Below are 25,936 nucleotides of genomic sequence, written 5' to 3' on the forward strand. Positions count from 1 at the left end.
CGGGGCGGGGCCTCTGGGAGCCGGTAGCTGCGGGCAGTCGCCGGGCTGGGCAGGGGCTGCGGCGGCGGGGCAGGGGGCGAGCGGCGGCGGGGCCTGTCGCTGGGGAGCTGCCGCTCAGGTAGGTCCGGGTCCGGCGGCGGCTCCCTCGGGGGCTGCGTGTCCTGTCGGCCGGAGAGAGGGGGCGCCCGGGCGCGGCCGGGGGAGGCGGCCGCAGGGGGGGGTGCGGGGCCTCGCCCCTACCGGGCCCCGCGCACGCTGTCACTGCCCGGGGGCTGGGCGGCGGCAGCCCGGCCCCGGCCGACCCCGTCCGGCTGGCCGGCCCGCGGGGACAGCGGCGGGGACGGCCACATGACCCTGCCCGGAGGCAGCAGGCGAGCGGGCCCGCGTCCTGCCGGGCGCTGTTGGCGGCGGTGGCGGGGCGGGCTGCGGGGCGCCGGGGAGGGTTCGGGTTTGCCCGGTCCAGGAGCTCCGTGTGGTCTCGCCGTTCGCGTTCCGTATTGTGGTTTTTCCGCCCCTACTTCTTCAGTCTGTCCTTGGGAAGCGCTCGCTTTTGTTGTCTCAGTCACATCATCTGAGGTAATGGTGACCGGTGTCTTTCTACCTAGACCTTGTGGTGGTGTTGAATTATTTTTTTATTTTTCTAAAATTTTTTCCCTGTGAACACTGAATGGTCACGTTTCATTTATTCTATTACATCTGCTACAAAGTAAGCGTCAGCTGACACGATGCTTTGTTTCTGAATCTGCTGCCATCCTGAAGCATGTGTCAGGAATTACCGTCTTTCCACGTCTGTCTCGTTTGTATTGTGAGCTCTAAATCTTAGTGATGAAGTATACAATTTATTTTACGTGGAATGTTGCATGCACGTTGGAATTTCACCTTGTGGTTTGTGCCGACATGGTGTAAAATGGTTTAAAGTGAAACAAACCCCAGTGAAAATGGGAGAGATTAGGAGAGCTGAAGAAAACACATAAAGAAACACCTATGGAGGTGGCAGTGGGGGAAAGCAGTACAGAAGTCAAGAGAATGAAAGCAAATGGATAGAAATAGAATTGGTCCATATAACAGTGTATGTTTAACACTTTATCCAAACTCGTTTTGGGGACACACTGATGCATGCAGGGTGGTTTTAGCTGGAAAATATGTTATGCCAAATCCAACAGGTTGTAACAAAAAAAATAAAAAGTTGTCTAGTTTGACTGCAGGGTTGTTATTCTTAAACAATGGCCAATTCGGCTAGGATGTCTACAGCAGTAACCTTCACCAGCTGCCTGCCCTCCTTTTCTCCCGGAGGTTACTGCATCTATAGCAGTAGGTGGTTGAACATACGTCTCCTCCTCAGCTACTGCAAGCTACAGCCTGACACATTACTGTATTTTGTACTGAAAACTGCAGCAACTCAAATGTGTGCCCCAATTCAGGGTCACTTATGAGTCAGCACCCTCACAGCCATATGAAGTAAGATTTAAAGAGAAAAATTACTACCTTGCCCATGCTGGTATGAGCAGAGTTGGTAGTACAATAATTTTTCAGTAATCAAGTATTTGACTAAACCACTAGTTACTAAATAATTGAGGCAGCTGTACTGAATGCAGTTCAGTTCTGAAAGCATGGTTCAGAACTTGATCACAGAACAGCAGTTCCCTGAATAGTCAAGTATGTGACTTTTCTGTGTCATCTAGAAATTTGCATTTGTCTGATGCTATCAAGCTGCAAGAGGGGATGCAACTAGAAAAAAAGTTTGAGATCTGTTGGGTAAAACATGAGTGTATCATAATGTTTGATATAATTTGAACTTTCTTGATGTTTTCAGAGAAACAAATATAGGTGTAATCAAATCACTGTAAGGATGTTACAGGTTTTCTTCAGTCTGGGTTTCTGTTACCTGAGCTATATTAAAGCATCTTGTATTTCATAAGTCTTAGCATTATTTCTTTGATCCTGTCACAAGCTTTTATGAGATTCAGTTCACATAAATTTTCATCTCTAACATCTGGCTAATGGCCCGACTGGCAAAAAAAGCAGGTTTGGTATTTATGTGTCTTGTACCTTTTTAATGAGTTGCAAATCTTGATTGTGAAAGAGACCTAGTTTATTTGTTTGTTTGTTTTCTGAATCTGCCTCTTTCTCAGTTCCTGGTAGCAGTTATCTATGTTGCTGTATAATTAGAAATGCTTCACCATGCTATTGTAACCAGTGCGTGAGTTCCTTGCTATTATTCCTTATTTTGTGAAGCAGGATGCTCTCCCATTGTTACCCCTCCTCCCCTCACCCCTCCTTATTTTCAAGCCTGTTCCCCCAAAAGCCTTTCTTGTATGAGAGGTTTGTTACAACAATTACTTGGCTAAACTTCTTGAAATTTGTAGTATGTTTAGAAGGTCTGGTTTGTTTTATCCAGTTATGTTATGTTCAGAAGTGTATGGATGCATGCATGCATTCAGCTTTTTAAATAATGAGACTGATTTCTAGAATCAAGAAACAACAATATGTGTTCCTGAACCTTGCTGGCTCCCCTGCCATAAGAGCACTCTGGGTGATGAGGATTCTATCAATTATAGTGCCTGTTTAAGCCAAGAGTTAACTCTGTGGCGTGCAGTGGGCTGCCATATGGCAGTGGTAGAGCACAAGATCCTAGAAAATCCTGTGTTGATGTAAGAAAAGTGATGTTTTCTAGTACGTGGGTTATGTCAACATCATTAACGCAACTCTGTTGTCAGGGCAGGATTATGATGGAAATTCTGTAGATGGAGCATGCTTTGCTTTGTTACCTGTGGAGAGTATGGGCTAGCTGTCTGCATGGATTCATTAGTGCTTCTGGGCTTTTGAAGTATCTTTATCACTTTTAGGGATTGTGTTTCTTACTGACTCCACTATTGGGAAGTTGGTTGTTGGTCACATGCCACTTAGGGTGAACAGAGAAACCACCATGCGTGCAAACACATAGTATTTACTGAGTGAATGCTCTGAAAAGTCAAGCTATAAACTCTATAGCGATACAGTGATAGAAAATTAATGTCCACATGTCTTCAGTCTTCCAGGTAATTAGAAGAGTGAGAGTTACTTTAATCCATTCATCGCTAGGAAGTGTATGTTCGTCTTCTGACTCATGTTGCTTTTTGTGTTGTGGACTTTTTTTATAAAGAAAAAAAGACACATGATGATTTTTGTTATCTCATATCTGCTTTGAATTTAGAGATTATCATCATCTCCCAGTCATTACACAAAACAAATCCTGCAGCATCTACCGAGCCTGCCTACATGTGTCAGTGTTAAGACTGTAGGACAGGGAAGGGACCATGTGGGTCCAATCCCTGGTAAATCCAGGCAAAAACCAGCAGTTGAGAGTGGTCCGCAACATATCTGCTCCATGTGCTAATCATCCCTTAACAAATTCAATGCTGCTGGTCTTAAAGCTGTCAGAGAGAACAGGTGCTTGAACAGTGTCCAAGACTTCTGCTGTACCTGGGAAGCCTTTAAATGTGATGTCCAGGTAGTGTTAAGAAATGTGTGCCCCAGTATGTGGAGGAAGACAGGAAAATTTCTATGGGTACGTAGCAACCTGACAAAGGGTGTTCATGCCCCCAAATATAGTGACCAGGTTAACTCAGTATATTGTGAGTAGAACCATTTTAGTCTGACAAGTGAGATGAAGTGTAAGGCCTTTAGAAATATCGGTAGCACCTCACGTTCTGCCTCGAGTTGATGCCAGCCTCCAGAGCTTTAGGAAAAATCCTTATAAGCAAGTGGTGTATGTAAATTTTAGTAAATAAAGATTTAGCTGGAATGCATGCATTTTTATAATAATAGCCAACCTTTTTCTTTTTGTGGTCTTGTTTTCTTTTGGGAAACAAGTTATAAACCAGTGAAGCTGTGGTGGTGCAAATGTACCCTTTATGCTGATTGCAATACTTATGGGAATTATAAGAAACATAAGTTAAAACTGCTTTTGCAAAGAAGCTGTTATAAAGTAGAGCGTGTTTTGTCATCATATTCACGTGCTCCTTGTGGAACAAGTGGATCTCATGAAAAGAGATGTATGCTTGCAGTAGTATACAAGTTAACTTGGAACCTGATGAACATTTCTGGGTTTTGTTTAGAGACTTGTAAATAGTGTACTCTGGATGACATATCTAGCAGGAATGGGAGAGAAGAAAGGGAAACAGAATGGTGTCTAAAAAGGACAGATAATCAGGTTGTTTCTGTGTTCTGTGGTGATTTGAAGTGTATGTGTACCATTTATGTTAACCTTTCCATTTAAAAAGTGTCTAACAAGTGTGTCTATTTTTGTTTAGAGACAAAACACTCCTTTGACAAATGACTGGGTTTTTCCTCAAAGTGTTAGGGTTGATGGCCTACCTTTTACAAAACATGTTTTTTCAATATATTAGTCACATAAAGATTATCAGGGATTTTTGAGTTTGTTTGTTTGTGGGTTTTTTGTTTTGTTTTTGTTTGTTTGGGTTTTTGTGGGTTTTTTGTTGTTGTTTTTTTTTTTTTCTCTGAAGGTTTCTCTGTGTATATGGCAGAGAATGAATCAGTTCCCTTCTCGTGTTCAGTGAGACAGAGTAGGAACACTGTTACTTTTAGTGAACTTGGCAGATGTGCAAGTAGGTGAACTTACTTTAAAAAAAGCCAAACACCAACACCACCAACAAAAAAACAGCTTTTAAAAAGGATTGGACAGAAACAGATGTTGGTGCTTGGGCATCTGTTCATGTGCTATCTAGGAATAAGAATCAATCATAATGTGAACAGTTACTTTTTTTCTTTTTTCTTCTTTCCATCTTAATTTCATCATTCCCATTTGCTTTATTGCTGTTAAGGCCACAAGGATAAGAATATTTTGATATGGATAAACAACCCTGAATTCCCTGCGTTCAATGCCTTGTTTCCAGCATTGGCTGGCTTGCGAACAATTTCCAAAGTAAACTTTCCCCTGTCCTTTTTTTGTGTAACAGTCATTAGTTTAACATGAAAAGTGGGGAGCTTTCTTACCTCCCAAATCTAGTCAAACCTGAAATCTACAATATAGTCCTAAGATGGATGCTTAACATTTTTGGTATAAAGTAACAGAGCAACTGTCACTTTTGTAATTGTGATGCCCACCAGAAAGTAACAGGAATTCAATTTTTTTCTTGCTCTTGGTTAACACATCTCTAAGTTGTTGTGAATTTTGTCTACTATCTCATCATATCCACTATTTGAATTTCAGGGTAAAGATATCTGGCAGGGTCTTACTGTTTGGAATTCCATCTTTTTCACCCACCCCCCCCTTCCCTGCTCTATTCTGGAGTCCAGGTCCTACTGTTTAATCTAGTTGTACTTATTCGTGATTAACTATGTGAATGTGAATTATGAAAATGTGCACAATTGCTACCTCTGTTAATGAAGTCTAATGTGTCTGCTACACTGCTTTATCAGATGAAGACGTCTCTTGTAAAGGCTGATTTCTCTGTTGCTGTTATAAAACTGACATTCAGAGCTTTCTCTGTGCAGACAGGAATTGTGCTACAAAAAAGTTCAGTCTTCTGGAAGCTGGGTATGTGGCTTCCATTGTGCTGATGGGAGGCACTGAGGGGTCACGGTGCTGTGAGATGTGCTCGCCTGCACATCAAAATTGTGATCAAAATGCCCCATTCCTGACTATCTGGCAGTGACGCTAGTAAGGAGTTGACTCTGTAAATCTTACTGTCTGTCAACTGGTGTCAGTCCTGAACAGAAACCGCAGAAAAGAAATTCAGAGGAAATGTTGTTTGTTGAAGGCTGCAGAGGTTATTTCCAAATTCTTTTTGTTTTAATAAATGTAAGCAGGATTTTTCTTGTATTTCTTCAGTATGTTTTTCTGTGTTTGGTTTGCTTACTTAACCTAGAAGTAGTTACTGTAGTATCAGTAGTTGTGCTGGACTAGAGGAGGATATGAAAGGCGTCATATATTTATACAACAGAGAGATCTTCCAGATGTTAGCAAAACTTTGTGTTAATGAATCTTCTATTTTCTCTCAGCTGTAGCCAGCAATGTCTGCTTTCTGAGCTGTTGGTTCACGTAAAATGCTAGATATGGGGGTGAGAGTGACAGCGTTGATAAACACAGCTCATTTTATTGGATTCTTTATCCTGAAGTTGATCTTAATCTGAGCCCTCCAGAATTTCTTACATTCCTACTATGCCTCAGTACAACTCTTCTATTGAAACCCACCAGGTCATTTGACAAGACTATTGTACGTGTTCCTGCCCTCTGTTACTACGTAACTGCCTTATAAATAAATCTGCATGAAGTTGTGCAGGTTGCATTTTACTGTTCTTTCAGCATCCTAGGTTCTGATGCAGGAGTTAGCAGCTTTCATGAGGCTTTGAAGAGCCTTTATAGGCTCTTTCTTTATTGGCAGAAAGGACCAAAGGTTTTTGAAATCTACAGGAGAGATCACACAGGAAAAATGCTCAATACATTCATGTCATAGTAGTACAGCCTTCCTTGTGGTTGGCACCATCCTGTAAGGTTAAGGGATTATTTATTTGTGACTAAATTTAGGGTCTTAATAGAGGAGGAAAAAAGAAATAGTACTGCATTTTGGCCTTGTGGAAAATAGAATAGGTTCTATAGAAGGAGGATCTGGGGAACTACAGACCTGTCAGTCTGGCCTTGGTGCCAGGGAAGATTGTGGAGCAGATCATCCTCTGCATGCCATCCCGTGGCACATACGGGACAACCAGGCGATCAGGCCCAGTAGGCACATGGGTTTACGAAAGGCAGGTCCTGCTTGACCAACCTGATCTCCTTCTATGACAAGGTGACACACTTAGTGGAAGAAGTGAAGGCTACCTGAATGTTGTCTACCTAGACTTTAGTAAAGCCTTTGACACTGTATCCCACAGCATTTTCCTGGAGAAACTGGCATCTCATGGTCTGGATGGGTATGCTCTGTGATGGATAACGAACTGGCTGGATGGCCGGGCCCAAAGAGTTGTGGGGAATAGAATCAAATCCAGTTGGCGGCCAGCCACAAGCGGTCTTCCCCAGGGCTCAGTACTGGGGCCAGTTCTGTTTAATTTCTTTATCAATGATTGGGATGATGGGATCAAGCACACCCTCAGTAAGTTTGCAGGTGACACCAAATTGGGTGGGAGTGTTGACCTGCTGCAGGGTAGGAAGGCCACATAGAGGCATCTGGACCGGCTGGATCCTTGGACTGAGACCGGTTGTATGAGGTTCCAGAAGGCCAAGTGCCAGGTCTTGCACTTGGGTTACAACAACCCCAGGCAGTGCTAGAAGCTCGGGGAAGAGTGGCTGAAAAGCTGCCTGGCAGAGAGGGATCTGGGGGTGTTGATTGACAGCCAGCTGAACATGAGCCAGCAGTGTGCCCAGTTGGCCAAAAAGGCCAACAGCATCCTGGCTTCTATTGGGAATAGTGTGGCCAGCAGGACTAGAGAAGTGATTGTGCCTCTGTACTCAGCACTGGCGAGGCCCCACCTTGAATCCTGTGTTCAGTTTTGGGCCCCTCACTAGGCAGAGTTCAGAGGAGGTGACGAAGCTGGTGAAGTGTCTGGGGCACAAGTCTGATGAGGAGCAGCTGAGGGACCTGGGGCTGTTTAGCCTGGAGAAAAGGAGGCTGAGGGGAGACCTTATTGCTGTCTACAACTACCTGAAAGGAGGTTGTAGCATGGAGGGTATTGGTCTCTTCTCCCAAGTAGCAAGTGACAGAACAAGAGGAAATGGCCTCAAGTTGTGCCAGGGGAGGTTTAGATTGGATATTAGGAACAATTTATTCGTGTACAGGGTTGTCAGGCATTGGAACAGGCTGCCCAGCGAAGTGGTGGAGTCACCATCCCTGGAGGTATTTAGAAGAGATGTAGGTGTGGCACTTAGGGATGTGGTTTAGAGGTGAACTTGGCAGTCTCAGGTTTACAGTCAGATGTGATGATCTTAGAGTGATTTAGAAAAGACCTTTATGAGAGACCATACTTCCGAGATCCTAGTAGAATGCTCGTGTGGGTCAGAATATTGAAAAACTTGAACTTTTCTGGTTTTGTTGCTATCTGAAAGAAATCTTTAATGTAATTTTGCTTCGACTCCTGGAAGGAAACTAGAGCTCTTTCTTCTTCATGTTTAATTGGTATTGTGAATGAGAAAAGGTGTTTCTGTCTCTTCCTTCACTGTTTCCAGGATGAAGTATGTTTTTCCTAGTGTGAATCGCGTGTCTTAATGTCTGCTTCTGCGTATAGATTCCTAATAGCAAAAAAGTGAAATAGCCGGTGAAAAATGCTACTAGTAAAAAAAAAAAAACTCGGAAGGGGGAAAGAAAAGTTAAGGTTTGTCTTGTAACTTTGTTGTTGTATTGTGGTTGGGGTTTTTTGATTGTTTTTTAATTTCTATTGAACCATTACTTACCTCTGTGTCAGTGAAAATACTGAAAGTGGCTGTACAGTTGGAAGGGTGTATTTGGAATATTTGTAAATTTCAAGTCTATCAGTGGCGTAATGAAAGTTCTTAATTCAAGAGAAACACTAGAGGGTTATGTTTGCTTGTTTGCAAAGACTTTATATTTTTTTTAATCTACTGATTTTGTTTGGTGCTTTTTTTTCCTTTGAAAAGCAAGTGCAGTGTAGCACGTGGTGGTGATGGCAGAGGCTTATTCCCCTGAGTTTCACGTGTCTGCTCTGGGAATCTTTTCTGTAACCCTAATCGACACTTAGTTCTAGCAGGTGGCTTTCATAGCTTGAATGATTTGATTTTTTTTCCGGAGTAACAGAGGGGATGGTGCGTACCTGTGAACCAAGTCTTAGAGCTGAGTTGGCACAGGGCTGGTATTTCCACTTAAGGTGGTGGAGACTGCACAGCGTCTGCTGCAGTACCAGCTCCTCTCAGCTGCCTGGGAAACTGCCTTGCTGTCAAGGACCGCCAGTCACTTTCATTCTTCGAAAAGCTATTAATAGTTTAACGAAATGTTAGCTAAAGCAAGGAGAAAGCAATTTCGTGAGCTTAAATTACAGTTTTCCGTTTTGGGGGTGATTAACTCATTAGAAATCTTTTCTATACTTCTCAGACGTCGTTAAGCACTTTACCAGGTGATGCTTCGGCATGCAACAGCAATGTACTTGTAGCAAAATTTAAACTTATTCTGGGGAAAGTGCTTTAACTAAAATGCATAGAGTGAAACTTGTCTGATCTTTCGCTTCAAGTTAAACTAATTTAAAACTGTTAAGTGCATTAGTGTTTGCATTGATTTACTGCTGTGCATCTCTAGTAAATGAATTAAGTGCTGTTATTTGGATTAATTTTCAAGAGAATCCTTGTGAATGCTAGCTCTCAGCTGAATGTACTTTATGCAGTGTCTAAGAAATCATATCTGACTTGTTTTGAGTACTCAAGTGGTGTCACAGCAGCATTTTTAGCATTTTGATATCTCAGTGAGGTTAGTCTGAAATAACTTTTCTATTTGCAAGAAGTGTTTTTCTTCCAGATCTGGGGCACAGTGTCTTGCTTATTGAATCAACTCCAGTGGAACACTGTAGACTTTGTTACATAGTTTATATTTCTGTACTGTTTTGCATAAGGATATGTAGGTGAAAGAGAAGAAATGTCTTATTTGTAAGTTGTATTAAAATAAATAATCTGGTGGTGTTTTGGTAGCTAACTTCAGTTATTAATGCAACCGGTATGTTTCCTTGGCCTATTTTCCTTTAGATATGTGTTTTAAAATATCCCATAGCAATATTGTTGATAGCTTTGGTTGTCATTTTAGAAAAAGAAGGTGAAATAGAGTGAGCACTCGAACTTCTTGAGGACTGCTCACAAAACACTATCATCTTCCATGAGCTTTTACAATTACTGATGCTGTTGTTTCTTCTGTGAAATAATGTGAAAATGAAAAAATGCTGGCTTGCTCCGATCTTGTTTTGCATTTAAAACTTAAATTAAACATTTTAAAAGTATTTCTTGTTATATATTTTCATATACTAACTTGTTGCTGAAAGGAAAAATGATATATCTTTTCTTCCTTAGGCTTTTGGTTTTTTTTCTTCCTACTCTTTTCCGGTATTTTTTTAAATATCTTTTTTATCTCTTCCACCCTCTTTTACTACTTTTACAATTTCTTTTGTAAGTGTATTCCTCTTTTAAGCCTAACCTTTCATCTGCTTGCCCAGTTATTATCTCGTAAACATGGCATAGAGTTTGAAAAAATTGATTCCTAATATTGCCAAACCTAACTTCTGAGCAGAAGGTGAGGCTGGATGAAAGCTGGTGTGAAAGGAAAGACGCTGGGATGTATAATATACTGCTGCTCTTTGGACACCATATGGTATTCTTTCATCTAATGGAGAGTGGTCAGATCGCGAGTGTTTCAGTGTTCTAGTTTTTATTTCAGTTGAGCTCAACAGTGACTTGAAATAGTTTACACTGGAAAAATAAGAGAGAAAAAAACCCAAAACTGAGAACTATGTAGAGGGAGTAGTTCTACACTGTAGTAGTTACGTCACAAGAGTAGATTTAATCCCTGTTTCTTGCTCCTTTACTAGGTTGTGACTACTAACAGTGGCCTCAGCCCAGTGACCCTGTACTAAAGAGTTACCTTCTAACCCTCGTACAATTGCATACCGTTACAGTGCAAAAATAAGGAATTTTATTGCATATGTTGCCAGAGTTCTTGTTCAAAGAAAAAGCAGAGGGGGAGGAGGAACTGCAGCATGATGGTGTCATCATGGTCTGTGTTTTAAGAGGTCCCTGCTGCTGGAATGATATTATTTAATGGAATTAATCTGAGCTGGTTGATGAGGATATTTTGATTGAAATCTTTGTTTAACATGAACAAAGGTTTAAGTCATGTTTAGGACTGAATCCCAGTTCGAGAGAAAATAAGAGACTGGAACCAGTTTTCAGTGCCGGTGTGATTCTCTTGTTCCTCTTAACCTCACTGGTCCCATTGCTGTGTGATTGCTGTTCTTTCGGAGTTATATCTACACTTGCCCAAGCTTTGTTGTCAATAATGATTTCATGATTCTTATTTGTTTAGGTTCTGAGTTTAAAGGAGATCTGATAGCAAAGCGAAAGGGGCCTCCTGGTCAAGATCATAATAAGAATCTTGTCAGTTTGTCCGCCATTCCCATTTGCAGGATTATTTTCACAAAAACAAGGTTTAGAAACTGTGTCCTACAAAAGCTAGCAGTGCTTGAAGGAAAAAAAAGTACTACTGAATAGGCTTTAAATTGATTGTCTCCCTTACTCAGAAGGGTAACAGGTAAGGAATTAGGGCCTGTCAGAAACAGGAAAAAATGTTACATGACTTTTTTAGAATTCAGGTCACGACCAACCAAATTATGACTTGAAAACGGATGGGTTCTTTTTTTCCTCTCTCCCTTTACTGCGATAAGAACAGAAGAGCAAGAATAGAAGTTCCATATTTGAGTTAAAATATTAGGGTTTAAATAAAAGATTGCTTATTTGTGAGTGGGAATTGAAAACGTGCTGAAGTGTAAACGCAGTAGAATATGCTTTTTTCTAACATGGTACAAAATATTTTGTGATAAACTACATATATAATACATTATTGATACAGTTTTTAATATGTTATTTTTGTTGATACAGGAATGGTCCTGAACATCGTGAGCACCTGACTTCAAAGATGGAAAGCCGGATCTGTTACAAGTTGTGATTGGCCTTAAGCTGACTTTAAACCGTTGAAGAACTTAACAGGATTTCTATCATTCCTGATTTATGCCTATCTAATAGCCTCACACCACCAGCTTAATCATGTATGGAAGTGCTCGGTCAGTTGGTAAGGTGGAGCCAAGCAACCAGAGCCCCGGGCGTTCACCAAGGCTGCCGCGGTCACCACGCTTGGGCCATCGTCGAACCAACAGCACAGGAGGCAGTTCTGGGAGTAGTACTGCGGGTGGCAGTGGGAAAACCCTTTCTATGGAAAATATTCAGTCCTTAAACGCTGCCTATGCTACGTCTGGCCCTATGTATCTAAGTGACCATGAGAACGTGGGTGCAGACACCCCAAAAAGCACCATGACTTTGGGCCGATCCGGGGGGCGGCTGCCTTACGGTGTTAGGATGACTGCAATGGGGAGCAGCCCTAACATCGCCAGTAGTGGAGTTGCCAGTGATACTATCGCATTTGGAGAGCACCATCTCCCTCCAGTGAGCATGGCATCCACTGTGCCTCACTCGCTGCGCCAGGCCAGGGATAACACGATAATGGATCTGCAGACACAACTCAAAGAAGTGTTGAGGGAAAACGATCTGCTTCGCAAGGATGTGGAGGTGAAAGAAAGCAAGCTGAGTTCTTCCATGAACAGTATAAAGACCTTCTGGAGTCCTGAGCTAAAAAAGGAGAGAGCTCTGAGGAAAGACGAAGCTTCAAAAATCACCATTTGGAAGGAACAATATAGAGTTTTGCAAGAAGAAAACCAGGTTTGTCATCTAATGTCACTGTTGTGTTAGTGCAGTAGCATGATTAAATGAGTCTAATGAACTTGCATGTCACATTTAAGCAGCTAAATTATATTGGTGCTTTACTCATGTAAGTAGTATGAATAAGATGTGTTTTTAACTTGCAGGCCTCTTTTTAAATGTTTCTGGTCAGACCTGTAAGCCACGTCTTAAGTGTTCATTTCTCCTCGTGTGTCGTGCACTTTTTTCCTAGGGCTGATGCTAACCACTCGGTTTCCTTTTGGAAGTATTTTACCCTGTTCATAATTAGTATTTCTATAGCCCTTACCTCTTGAAGCATTCTCTGAGATGCAGAACGTACTAACTGCTGACCCCAAATACAACTGAACTGTTGCTGAATGTTGGCAGATTGCCAGTAAAACAAAGTTCATGTTACACTGGTCTTATTTTACAGCTCCAGTTAAAACATCTAGACCTGTAGTATTCACAAAGAGATACAAATTGTTTTCTTGGCGACATTTAAGCAACACTTTAATACCCGCTCATCTGTTCTCTTGTCATTAGCCGGGCATATCTTGTTATGCAACTGTCATAAAGCACCCTACAGTTTTTTTGTTGTGGTCTGGATAGTCTGAGAATAGACAGAAGAACAGAGACTCTTGGGTGTCTGGTTCATTTGTCTTGTCCCTAGATTAGAATAAAACTGAGGGGCTGATTAAAATTGAGGTCTCTTTGTAGTCAGCTTTACTTATTAAAAGCTTATTTTTTTAATTTTCCCACCTAGACCTTCTTGCTAGCTTAATCCTGAAGTAATTACTTGTTTTTGAGTCTGTGTCCCGTTTAGTTGCTTCTGGCCAAATGTGAGTTAGATATCTCTCTTGACTCCCTGGTAAGAAACCTCACCACTCTTATGGAAAACAGGCCCAGTGTCCAACTCCACAAAAGCTTCCTGAAATGTAAGTCAGCTTTCACCATGACAAAATTACTTTCCCTATGGAGTTTTTAAAATATCCAAGAAAGTTTAATGAAATGGTTTCCGTAATTCAAGCGTGATCTTGTTCTTGGAATTCTTAAGGTATATTTGCTATTTTAAGCAGCGCTTTTTTAAAAGTTTTGCTTTAGAAGGTGGAGGGGAGAGGAAAACTGCTGGAGGAAAAAACTAGTGCTGGTAATACTTGACATGTTAGATTCTACTTTCAGGTGAGCTGTCTTAAATAGTAGATTCCGTTTGGTTTGTGATAATCTGCTACACTGAAGCTTTCTTTTTACTTTTTAAAGAACCGAGTGGAAGAAAGTAAGTTGTTTTTCCTGAGTTTGCATGAAATAATTTAAGGGATTTATTATGTCGTTTTGTAGCTTTATTATTACTGAATGGTAAGTATCACAACATGAGATTTGTGAATGTGTGTGACGTTCCGTATTCATTTTAATGTGTCTTGTTGGAGAGAAGAAAACCTAAGTTAAATAATTTTTATTACAAAAGTAGGATTTCCTTAGAAGGAGTAATCCAGTGAAAATTTTAGTTATAGTGGTATGGTACCAGTATAATGAATACATGGAATACCATTCATTCAACTTTCTGATGATCTTTGTATTTCAGCTGCAGGTAAGTATTTTAATTCTCAAATTCTTTTCTTTTTTGGGTTCTGTTTTCATACTGAAGATAATATTTTGGAATATAATAACACTTTCTGAAATCAGTTTTGACATTTGAGGATGCTGTAGAAATCTTGCAAGAAAAATGCAAGGAATGTATGGTTTAGAATGGATTAAGCAGTTACTAAGTGTGTATAGACTGGAAGACAGTGATTCCTCTGAGTTTGTGGTTTGTTTTTTGGTTTTTCTTTCCTTTATCCCCTAATAAAACATTTAGAGATATTTCCAGGCCACTGTTCTCTAGGCAATCACTATAATTACTGTCACACTGGTAGAATTGTATAACTTGGGTCCAAAAAAAGAAGGGTGCAATTTAAAAGTAAAAGGATATTATTGCAATGAGCTGTAAAAACTAAGAATGCTAATTAATAGATTATAGTTAGCTAACAGTGTGTCCTAATTAAACTCCAAATTCATTATGTCTTCTATAGCCTTTTGGGGTTGGTCACTTCAGCCCTTTATAAGGAAGATCGGTTTAATAGGACTTACTGTAATTAAACAGCCGTCTCTGTTTAGACAGTGAACAAGGGATTTCTCTGACCTGTTGGGGGACCAGAAAAATCTCTTCATTGTCCCACCAGCCTCCCTATAAAATGAGTTCCAGTATCATTGCAGGATCTGTTGTTTTAGACTCAATATGAGTATTTCAGCACACCACTTTTAATAAAGACTGCTCACATGGGCAGAACTTGGCTTTATATTAAATTTAGTTGAGGCTGAATGCATTGATTAAAAATTGACTCAAGTCATGGAGCCAAGATGACTCATGCCATTATCTGATAATCATCTTTACCCACACTTGATTGTCTCTGATTGTATTTTTAAATTGCTGTTCTTGTCACCTCAACTTTGATTGAATTTTCCCTTGGTTTTGGCAGTTGTTAAAAATGCGTGAAACTGTGAGCTCTGGTTGACTGCCACCTCCTGTGAAAAATGCACTGGTGTCTTTGGGTTTTCTTTCCCATTTCGTGGGAACATGTGCAAGTTAATCAAAGTTATTGATGTATTGCTTACTGACTGCCAAGAAATTTTCTGGCTTCCATAAAGATCAGAGAATGAATAGGGAGATTAAATAGCATGCTCCCTGTCCTGAGGCAGTCACATCTCTTTTTGTCTGGTTGTCTTTTTAGGGCAACAGGTAGCAGGGATATCTTGGATATAATACTGAGAATGTCATGCAGATACACCTATATAGATCTCGCTTCGGTTGAGGGTGCTTCAGTCTTGCTCAGTTGTGGTGATTTCATTATATATGCTGTAGCACAGCTGGGTTCATTAGCCACTCTGAGCAAATACTACAGCTGTGGAGTGTAGCATATGCTGAACTTTATTTTCATCCTTTGTTTCTGACTTGAAGAGCCAGAAAATCCTTTCTTTTCATAAATGGGGAATGTAATTGTCATCTCATTTTGAAGAGCTGAAAACCAAACATGGAAAGTATCTCTGTAGATACCACAGGTTCTTGGAAAAATGCTTTTTCAGTGCAATGTGAATAAGTTAACCAATTACACTTTGCAGGAAGCCAAAAGGAGAGTGCAAATGATTTCCTCAAAGGTTAACAAACCCATGCAAATCTAAGGAGGAACTGGTGGAGCCAATAAACAGAAGCTCGTTTTTGACATAGTATCACTCTCTTCAGCATACTTTGGTAGGAACTGTATTTTTCTGAGTTGAAAAACAAGTTTTTTTAGTGTGTGTGGTTTGAAGTTTCCCTTGAAACCCCTTCATTAGAAGCCAGGAAAGGGAAAGAAAGACACTAAGTATTTTTTGCACTTTGATAGAAATAAGTTCTCTAAAGAGTGGACTACAGTGAACTATGTGAAACTCAAGAGCAAAGGAACTCCTCTCAGTTGAAGCTGGCTTATAGCAAGGTGATTGTCTCTTAAAATAAGTAGTGCAATGCAAATTTGATGTCAGTGCCCTACATCGAAATTTCCCACATTTGACTGATCTACGTTTAAGACCTGATTTATGTTACAGCCTGAAATACTGTGGTACTGCTGAAAACATCTTCTTACTTTGATGTATTTTTGTGGTCTTTTTGTGGTTAGAGGCCGTGAATGTCTGAGTGAGAGAGTTTAACCAAGAAAATATTTCTGAAAGGAATTTCACTTTGTTTGGGCTAAGCACTTGAAGAACGTTCTGCTTTATTGTGATGGAGAAGTGTGATGGGTGTACTCCAGCATTTCATCAGTGCTTTTCTTCAGACAGAAGTACTCTCCGTTTCATAGTAGCATGGAATGAGCATCTCACATTTTAAAATGTGGTCATCCATGTGTTAGACTCTTAAATGTGTTGGGTGCTGCTGTTCTGAGACTGGCTGAGCTTCTAATGAGTACATTCTTCCTCTGAATATCAGATCAATTCTCATTTCTCCATTGCTCTGATTTTTTTGTATGTAATTATATTTAAAAATAAGTTTTGATTTGTCTTAGTACTGCCATTTGGATATTAGTACCATTCCTGAGTTGGTTATTCATTGATAGAAAGCTGAAATTTCTCCCATTATGGATGCGTGATTGTGCAATATGCGGTTCTATAGCCACTGCTTAAAAGCATTATCTGTATCCCGCATCATTACAGTTAAATAGTTCTTTCAGTGGTAGGTGTCTGTCGGCTCTCTAGAATGCTGCCAATTTTAAGGTTCCCTCTGTCGTTACCCAGTTGCAGCATGAAATTATAACTTAATTCTCTTTTAGAGTAACTCAAAACCATCTCCTCAAGAGTGCTTGATAGGCATTGATAGGCATTTAGCTAGTTGCAGCACTTCGTAACGACTTCAGAAATTGTCATGTAATCGCCCAAGAGTCAGGCCTTCTGTGTTCTGCCTTTTTGCAATTCTATAAGGCAATAAAATTAGACTTTTTATGCTTATCTAGGTTCCCCAATGATCGTTTTCTCCCGTGTTTCCTGTTGAGGTAGAATCTGATACCTTGAGTTGCTCTGAACTGTAGCATAGGCTGAACAGCTGGTCTCTACTTGATCTATTAAACATACAAGGGCAATACTACCAATTTAAGAGCAGCTTGCAATAAGATGGATGATGTCAGTGGTACTGTTGAACTTTGTAGTTTAACTGTGCTTTTTGCTATTAAGCTGGGAGAGGGATTACTTTAAATTCTGCAGAACTTTTAATAGCAGACTCTTTATGCTATAATTCTTTGCCTTCTATGTATTGAGACTATTCAGACATGATACTCCTGCCTTGGGTTGTTGTGTATTATTCCACCTTTCAGTATGTATATTCCTGAAAAGTCGTGTCTATGTTACTGTAGTTCCCTGGAAGCCATTGTTTCTTTCAGGATTATTGTAATTCTGCTGTTTGAATTACTTTTTCCCTTAAGTGTTCTTACCTTCTAAAGTTTGAACGAGGTAGTTTGGAATGGCGTGAGGCTCTGGTTTGGAGCTGACTGTCTTTTAGTCACACAGCAAGCAGTTGAAAAATAATAGATGATAGCAGGAGCACAGAGTTACCCCTACATTATAGTTCATTTTAGCAGCAGTCTTGTGCCAATATTATAGCTTTTTAATACCAAATCCGGTATTTTCATGTATCTTTCTTATGCTCTGTGGTATTGATTTAAGTAGAAAGGAGAGAGCATGGAAAAAGGATTGAAGTTGTAGTAGTAATACATATTCCAGTCTTTGTGTATGCCTCCAAGCCCAAAACCTGAGTTTCTTAAACTCTTTTCAATTTGATGATATGAGAAAGCCTCAAACTTGAAGATGATACAGCAGAGTGGGCCACTATGACTAAACTGATTGTTGGAAAGAATATTTTTTTCAGGAAAGAAGGTATGTATGATCCTTTTAACAGTCCATATAATGCTTAAGACATCAGTAAGATGAAGAAACTTTTGTATTTAGGATCTGTCTGTCTATCTATCTATCTATCTATCTATCTATCTTCTGAGATAAGAGCTAGAGACCAAAAGAGTTAAAGGAGACATTTCTGTACTCTGAAAGTGATTCCAGTGTTGGATAACTTATGAAGAGCAGTCATCTAGCTATCTGAATTAGATACTATCGTGTACAACTCGGTTCAATTCATTTTGTATATACACTTGTGTTTAGTGAACACAATAAAATACCAGTGTTTTTTGTAATAGTGATTTGTGGTGATGAGAGCTCCTCAACAGAAATCAGATTACAATGGTTTGTAAGTATAGCTATTTGGGATTACACTATTTTTTTTCCTGCATATATAATGCTTTTTAGTTTTTCTATATATTTTTTGGCATAATCTGATGAACAGAGGGAAAAATGACTGCCTGCACAAAATGATAGCGGGTTATAATTGTATCATTTTTTTTTTTTTTTTTTTCATCTGAAGATAGCGATTTCTAGATCTTAGAAAAAGAAGTCTTTTCAGCAAAATTTAGTTTCATATAATCCACACAGTAGTATTTGCAGATTTATATTGAGTCCTCTCGAAAAGACCAGGCTCACGTTTTGTAGTGGAAAAAATACAGAAGGCCAAAGTGTAATTAGTTTCCATCTGTGTTGATACCAGTTGTTATATCTGAGTGATTTACTTAGTGTTTTAAGTAGTAGTACCTTGGACTGTGAAACAGGAATGGGTTTTTGGGTTATACTAGCAGCCTTGAGAAGCAGGTAGCAATGATCAGTTTTTTTGTAAAGTTCCATTCTAACTTACAGATTCTAGTAAATCACAAAAAAACACCCCTTGATTTAGTGATCATTCTTTTTACTGTTGAAATGCTTTGTAACTCAGTCATGCCCTGTTGTTGTATGGTGTTTTGTACAGTCACTTTTGCTTCCAAAGAATATTAAATGATCTGTTTTCCTTTATTTAATCTGAGGGAACTAAAGCACCAAAAACTTCTGTATGCTTTGGGAGAAATTGGAGCACAGCAGTAAACATGATGTTTTGCAATTGCAGAGGCAGTATTTAAACCATCAAGAAAAGAAAGAATCCATGGAAGTCCTCAGTATTTGAGGATGTCTCATGATAATTTGAATTGTTGTCAGTTGACCTCCATTAAGAAAGTCTTATGGATTCACCCTAGGAAGATTTAAAGAAAACAAAAACAAACCCAAACAAACAAAACCAAAACAGACCACCCAAAAAAACCCGAAACAACACAGCAGATCCCTCCCCACAAAAAAAAACACACTGCACACAAAAAACAATCAACCTACCAAAACAAACCCCAAAAGCATAAAAGAGTTGTCTTATTGCATGTGTGCTCATTGAAATGGCCGTGACCTGATACCAAAATAGTGGCATAGAACAGCACTAAGAGTGCTTCTGGTGATCATTGCATTAGAAATCAGAGAAGTTAAACTTATGTATAACAGTTACAGGAATAAATACCATGTGACTGGCTTCTTCAGTTTAATTTTAGCAGCTTCGTTTGTAAACTGGAATGCTAAGTAATGTGCTGTCATCTGTAAACCTAAGATTTTGATGACTTGCATTTGAAGTGTTTATTAATCTATCTACAAGCTTTTAATTTTTTTTAAAAAATGTATGTACTGCTACTTTTGCCTGTTGTTATTTACATGACTCAAGTGTGTGCACAGGGGGCTGCTTTTGCTCTTCCCTGAGTAGGGGCCACTGGTTCAGGATCCCCTTTAAACACAGAGAAAAATTATTTAGTCCTTGCTGTTCTATGCTGCCTGCAGTTCCTGTATATGGATTGTTTTTTAAATCTAGTGATTGTTTTCACTAAGCCAACAAGGGTGAGCAATTGTTTGGAGGCACTTAGATTCTTCCAGAATTTGACTCCACAACATCAAATGGAATTTAAAGGCAGTATGTAGTTCCCCGATGATCTTGGGCAGTTCATTGCAAGCACATAAAATAAGACCAGGTCACAGGAGTGATAGCTGTTCTGATCTCATAACAGAATGAAATACACTTTTTATTGAGGGATGGAGAAAGGGATAGAGACTGGCTGTCCAATAAAAATATCTTTTTCAGTGCTCTGCAAATATAGCAGAGAGGTTCTACTTTAAAAAATAAAAATTGCCTGTTGCTGTATGATACCTGTGTTGTTGTCAGCTTCTGTAGTGTGTTGCTATGCATTTCTGTTTCTACAGAGGTGCCCTTCCTGCTTCTTAGCTTCTTTTCTTTCGCCTTCACATCTCTGCTCTGGTGGGCTGGGGGGAGAAGCAGGGACACAGCCTGGGCTGGGAAGCACAAGCAAGGAAGAGATGGTAGTCTAAAATTAACTAAGCCTCACTGGTTATCTGTATCAAAGCGAAGTATGGTTGCATTTTTTCCTGGATAGTACATACTACATCATCATAATGTTCTAATGAGCAGCACTATCAAGGAGTAGGCACTTCACTAAATACTTTTTTTGCTGTCTGCACTTTTCAGAGGTGCAGGCCTTCTACATGAGAAAATATGTTTGACATTAACCTTATGGATTTTTGATCCTTCTTGTCAGATGATCAGGTACCAGCTACCTTGGGTTGCTACATTTTGAGAACAGATGGTCTTCTAATTATATATTGATGTGGATTCCAAAGAATACAGTGCCATGCATTTCTTCTCATACTTTTTGTCACTTGTTTCTGAGGTTAAAACAAGTCAGCACATAAAATACCACCATTCCGAGATTAAAATATTTTTTATTCAGGAGCTTTGTGCAGGATCTGGTTCTTCCATAGTTGTTGATTGATCATGGCATTAAATATATATACAAATATATATATGTGTATATATATGCAAATCCTACCTTTTTAATGCAGTTTGATGAGGATTTGGTACGTTTTTCCCTTACAAGAGTCATTAAATTGTCTGAGTAATGGTCTGGTTTTTAATGGAATCGTGTCTCAGATGACAAATACTTATTTTTGACTGAGGGGGAGGAAAAGCTTTCTGAGCATACGTTTGTGTTGTAGCATGTTGCCTTTGAGGACCTGTAAGTACAAGAACGTTCATCTAAGGCTTAACCTCTTGATAGGCTGAGTTATTTTGGACTAGAAAGAAGCCCTGACACTGCAGACAGTGCTGTGTCCTATAGTAGACTACCTGTCTTGCTGTGAGAAAACAAAGTGTTTGGGGTTTTTTGTTTGTTTGTTTGTTTGTTTTTTACTATTGGCATAATTGATTAGAGTTTCCACATTATAAGTGGATATCGGTTCTCAGATGAACAGAAACAAACTCTGAAGCAATGAAACTAATGTGAGATAATTAATTAGAGCTTTTGTTAGAGAGGCAAGATATCCACACAGCCTATGCCAGCATCCGATCTCACAGCTGTGAACCTCCATTAGGGTTATTCTTATGGTTACGTTGCTTTTGAGAGATGGAAACATTTAATACTAAACATTTGATTTGCTAAAGGGTTCAGGGCATCATACCAAAGCTCTTAAACTCTCAGTAGAAATAGTGTAATATCAAAAGCAACACAGCTAAAAACCACCAACCTACTTGGAAAGTAAAGCTTTACTGCAGAAGATGCTAATCCTTCATAGTCAATTTATGCGTTGGATCTCATCTAAAGAAGCTGTAAATTGATGAGAAATACATTTTCTTTAAAGAGCGGTTGTACTTCCACAACCTAGGCTAGATCTGATGATTGCCAAATATATGATGATTGATGGTTTCTGTATCATGTCTATGCCAAACGCTTTCTTGCCTGAATGCTACAAAATGAAATTACTTTTCCTGGCTCTCAGGAGCTGGAAAGTGCATCTCATGCACACAGATGGAGGGCAACTCTGACTTTCTTCTCTTCCACATAAGAAAAAGGTGATCTTAGTTGTAATGTAGACTCAAAAAGAGTGAAGGAGTGTATAGGATAAGATTTGCTTCTATCTCTGTTGAAGTTAAGAGTTTGTTTCATGGAAGTCTTATGGGACATAATTTTTTAATCTGATCCATAAGAGATGCCTCAGTTCACATGAAGACTTAATTATTATTGGTTTGGATTTTGTGTCAGCTGAAAATGTACCTACAAAGTTCCTGAAAGAGGTTTTGGCTTCTATGGCAAGAGGTTTCAGTATTTCTTTGGATGAGAGGAGGACATCCACAGAGAGGATGACAAAAGCTTTAGGCTGAGGATTAGTGCTGACAGGTGAAACAATGAATCCCAGAATCATCCTAGGAAAATGAAATTATCAGAAAGAAGCAGCATCAGTAGAGGCTTTAATGAGGTTGTTAGGAAATTATGTGCCCTGCACTGGAGACTGAGGAAGTAAGCACCTTATTTCCCTCGATTGGATAAATGTGGAGAATCAGATTGTTCAGTGACTCATTATTCTTCTCTGTTTGGTTTAGGAGTACAAATGAGAGTGTTGTGTTTACTCGGTAGAGCATAGTTAAACCCTAACATTTCAGTGTTTTTCTGATTATGTTGCTCAGTAATCCTGATGAGCAAGAACAGCTTTGGGAGAGGGCAAAGGTAAAAATCTAGATAATTCTTCGATCTGACCAAGTATGGCAATCTTTGTTTTACATTAGCATAACAAAGATATGTACTTTTCTGAAATCTTCCTTTTGTGTGTGCATATGTTAAAATTAACAGATATAGTTGCTTGTGGAGATCAGTGTTTATCCAGAGTGATTGTACAGAAGGCATACAACCATAGATGTGCTATTTTTTGAGGGCAGACTAATTTCCCAGTCTTCATCAGCCTGTGTATCAGTTGAGTAAAGTAAAATTCTTCTGTCTGTGGAAGCTTTGGTTTGGGGGGACATTCTTTAAGGCGTTCTCCTTCAGCCAATACCTGATGAGTCAGGTTTGGCCATATGGTTGTGAGCTTGTTAATATGTAACCATTTTAATAGATCTGTGAGCCTAGTTGCTCAAAGTGGGGGACCTTTCTAAGGAAGTGTAGGTCAGCTTTCATATGAGAAAGTAAATAGTATGCTGTATATGTGCAGTCAACAGCATTTTTTACAGGTGAAGAAAATTGGAAAACTGGACCATTTGTGATCCTCTTTGCAGAGGGTGATTGAACCTTCTGATCACTTCATTGTGTACGGGAGGTTCCAAATAATGGCATTATGTGCAGTAGTTCATTTTGGGGAGAGAACCCAAAAAACCACCTTGCAATAAAACAAGTTCATCCAAACTTTTCTCAACACTGAATTAATTTTGGTTTGAACTAACAGATAGTTTTGAAAGCAAGGAAAGTTTTAATAAGTATGCTTTGGCCATAATTCATTAAAAGCTCTGTGCACATACTTGACCAAACATTGGAAGCAAGGGTGAGTACTACCGTGTGTCTTTGGCTTATTATTTGTAATACATTTTGTAGTTGTATAACGTAGTAGCAAGATCCTACTAGTAGTTCCACAATTAATTCTTTATAGGCCATTTTAGTTGAAAATAGTATACCTTCTAATTACTATTACAAAATCAATCTTTTTTTGAGCTTTCTTTTTTTTTAAGTCACTAAGTATGTTTATAATTTGACTTTAAAATTGGGCTTTACATATAACAAATTTGGTCATACTGCTCTTAAGTTCTTTCCCCGCCATCCTCGTGGAAGTAAGATTCAAAATCCAATGTTTGCCATTTAAAGATGGGACCAAGTTATCATTTCTCTCCAGGGAAAGCTTTCTGTTTTAGTGGGGTTTTTTTTGTGTTTACTTATTCAGAAATTATTCCTGTCCTTCTTTTTGTTTGGCTACATCAGCTCAAGTCTGTATGCCTTTAAGAGGTCTGAGATCTGTCTCTTTTTTGACTGTGTGAGAATTGTTATTCATATTTAGCATCACTTTTTTGTAAATTAACTGTTTATAGTGTTTCATGTCAGACTTCTTTAATCTGAAAGACTGGGAGCTTGCAGAAAAAAATTCATTAATTCACTTTCTTTTATACTTAATACAGTTGTTAATGTTTCTTTGTGAACTGCTGAATGCTAGAGAATCTTTGAAGACTGATCTGGAAAAAGTAGATCTATACTTTACAGGTCGAACTTTTTAGCGGGTTATTTGGTGCAGTAAGATTATAGACAGACAGTTGTTGATGCTAGGACCCCTTCAGATATGCTCTGTATAATTTCACTGTTTAACTCTTGACTGGATTTATTCTGATTTGTTGAACCAAACATTCCCATGCACATGTAGTTTTATGCTGTCTGAAGGAATGATACTCGATTCGCTTCTTTATTTCTCCATTAAGGATTAGTATGCATTTGGTGTGTGCCTGGAGTAGAGCTTTTGCTTTTGTTTCCTTATTTCTATCTAGTTCACACACACCAAAACTCTTTTGTGAAACCAAGCAACACATGACAAGCAGGAACTGTCTGAGGATCTTCCAAACAGCTCTGCTGCTGCTGCTAATTAAAAGGCTGTTGGGTATCTAGTCATGTTTGTATGGCTTCTAATGCTTGAGCCTCTGAAGGAGTTTAAATACTGTTGAATTAGTACATTTTAGCACTCAGGAGGGTATGTGTTATTTCCGTCAATGAATGCATATTATAAAATGCTTCCAAACCAGTAAACTGGGTTAGAGATGAAATGATTATTCAAAATTGTGCTGTTAGTTATTGCTGTAGTTTGAGATACTGGAGAATTTTTGTCCTCTGTGTTAACCATTAGAAAACAAAATCACCTCCTACTTCAAAAAGTATTTGGATGTATTAAGTTCTGTGAGCTCTTCAGACGTGTTCATAAGAGCTCTATCGTATACTTAGGTTAGGCTTGAAGCAGGATATTTTTTGGTTTTACCACCTTTTCTTGAAGGGTGTTGAGCTTCAGCTCTCCTGCACAGTTGGCTTGTATTTCTCTGTGATTAAACAACTCTGTCAGTTTTGTTAACCATTCATGAATGAAGGTACTAATTTTGGTGGTGTGTTAATCACATGAGGGGTCAATATGTCATAGAGGCTTATATACAACTGAAACAATGAGATGAGGTTTTTTTGCTGCTGAGCACTTAACTTTCTGGACTTCTAACCTGCTCAAGTAGAACTTTATGAATAGCAGACATCACTACAAAAATGCAGAAATAATATTTTTTCCATGAGTCATTTACATTCAATATTTCTATGTTGTCATTGCTTTTCTGGTTTACAACAGAATAGACTATATTTTTCTTAAAATAAATTTTTAAAGTTCTCACTGGATGGACAGTGTTTCTGCCCCTGATCTTCCATTCAGTTAGGCTTCTTTTGTTGTTCTGTTAAGCTATGAAAATCACTGTTTTCTACTTTTTTATTCATATTTATGCATGTTGCAAACAGAAGTGGTGATTAACTTACAAAACTTTTTACCGTGTAAATGATTTCTTATACATCTTCACATTTTTTGAGTGATGGGAGACCTGGTAAAAATCCTACCTTTTAATTTATGGAAGTCACTTTCTTGACTGAATCAGGCAACAGATTTGCACACAGTAGAGTAAGTAGTAAGGTATTTTGTCATTAAAAAGGCAGAGCATGACTACTTGAATTCCGTGGTTTATGATCTCTATTAATCTTAAAGTAACTGCTTGAGGTTCTGCCAGGGATACTTTGCATCCCTTGTACAGTACTTCATAAACCTGAATTACAAGTAAAGAGTGATACTGTGTTAGTACTTCATCATGTTACAAAACTGCTATTGCTGTCATAAACAGATTCAGTTTTCAGTAGGAAACCTTCCTTTTTAACTTGTTTTAACACGTTGGGAATTAACATCTCAGCTGTTTTCAGAACTTTTATTTATCACACCAGGTTTTTTTGTCATTAAAAGGTGCTGTTGAACAGTACATTAAATCAAGAGATTAGGAACCTAGGTAATGTGTGAACTATAAAGCATTAGAGATATATTGTTATTAGAAGTGATTGGTAATTATTAACAGTACCCTCATATACAATACTAAAGTTGGTAGCTAAAATAGATGTTTTTTCTTCACAGTCTTTTATCTCATTTGTGTTCTTTTGGATGGGTTTCTTCTTCATTAAGCACAATTCCTTT

General features: G+C 39.0%; 1 protein-coding gene across 24 annotated transcripts in view; it reads left to right on the forward strand.

Moving 5' to 3' along the window:
- ERC1 (ELKS/RAB6-interacting/CAST family member 1) overlaps nucleotides 1–25,936 on the forward strand; it is a 293,279-nt gene that overhangs the window by 239 nt on the left and 267,104 nt on the right. For 20 of the 24 annotated variants that reach the window (XR_010467217.1, XM_065035804.1, XM_065035905.1 and 17 more), the window contains exon 2: nucleotides 11,582–12,415. Coding sequence is in view for 23 of the 24 variants with exons in the window: in XM_065035804.1 (XP_064891876.1) it covers nucleotides 11,747–12,415 (669 nt within the window). In the remaining variant the exon portion in view is untranslated. Of the gene's footprint in view, nucleotide 1; nucleotides 119–11,581; nucleotides 12,416–25,936 lie in introns of those variants that run through there. The other 4 variants (XM_065035822.1, XM_065035868.1, XM_065035888.1 and 1 more) reach the window with 1 other exon arrangement.

This window comes from Columba livia, chromosome 1 (genome assembly GCF_036013475.1).
Source record: "Columba livia isolate bColLiv1 breed racing homer chromosome 1, bColLiv1.pat.W.v2, whole genome shotgun sequence".
In the NCBI taxonomy this organism is placed as follows: Eukaryota; Metazoa; Chordata; class Aves; order Columbiformes; family Columbidae; genus Columba; species Columba livia.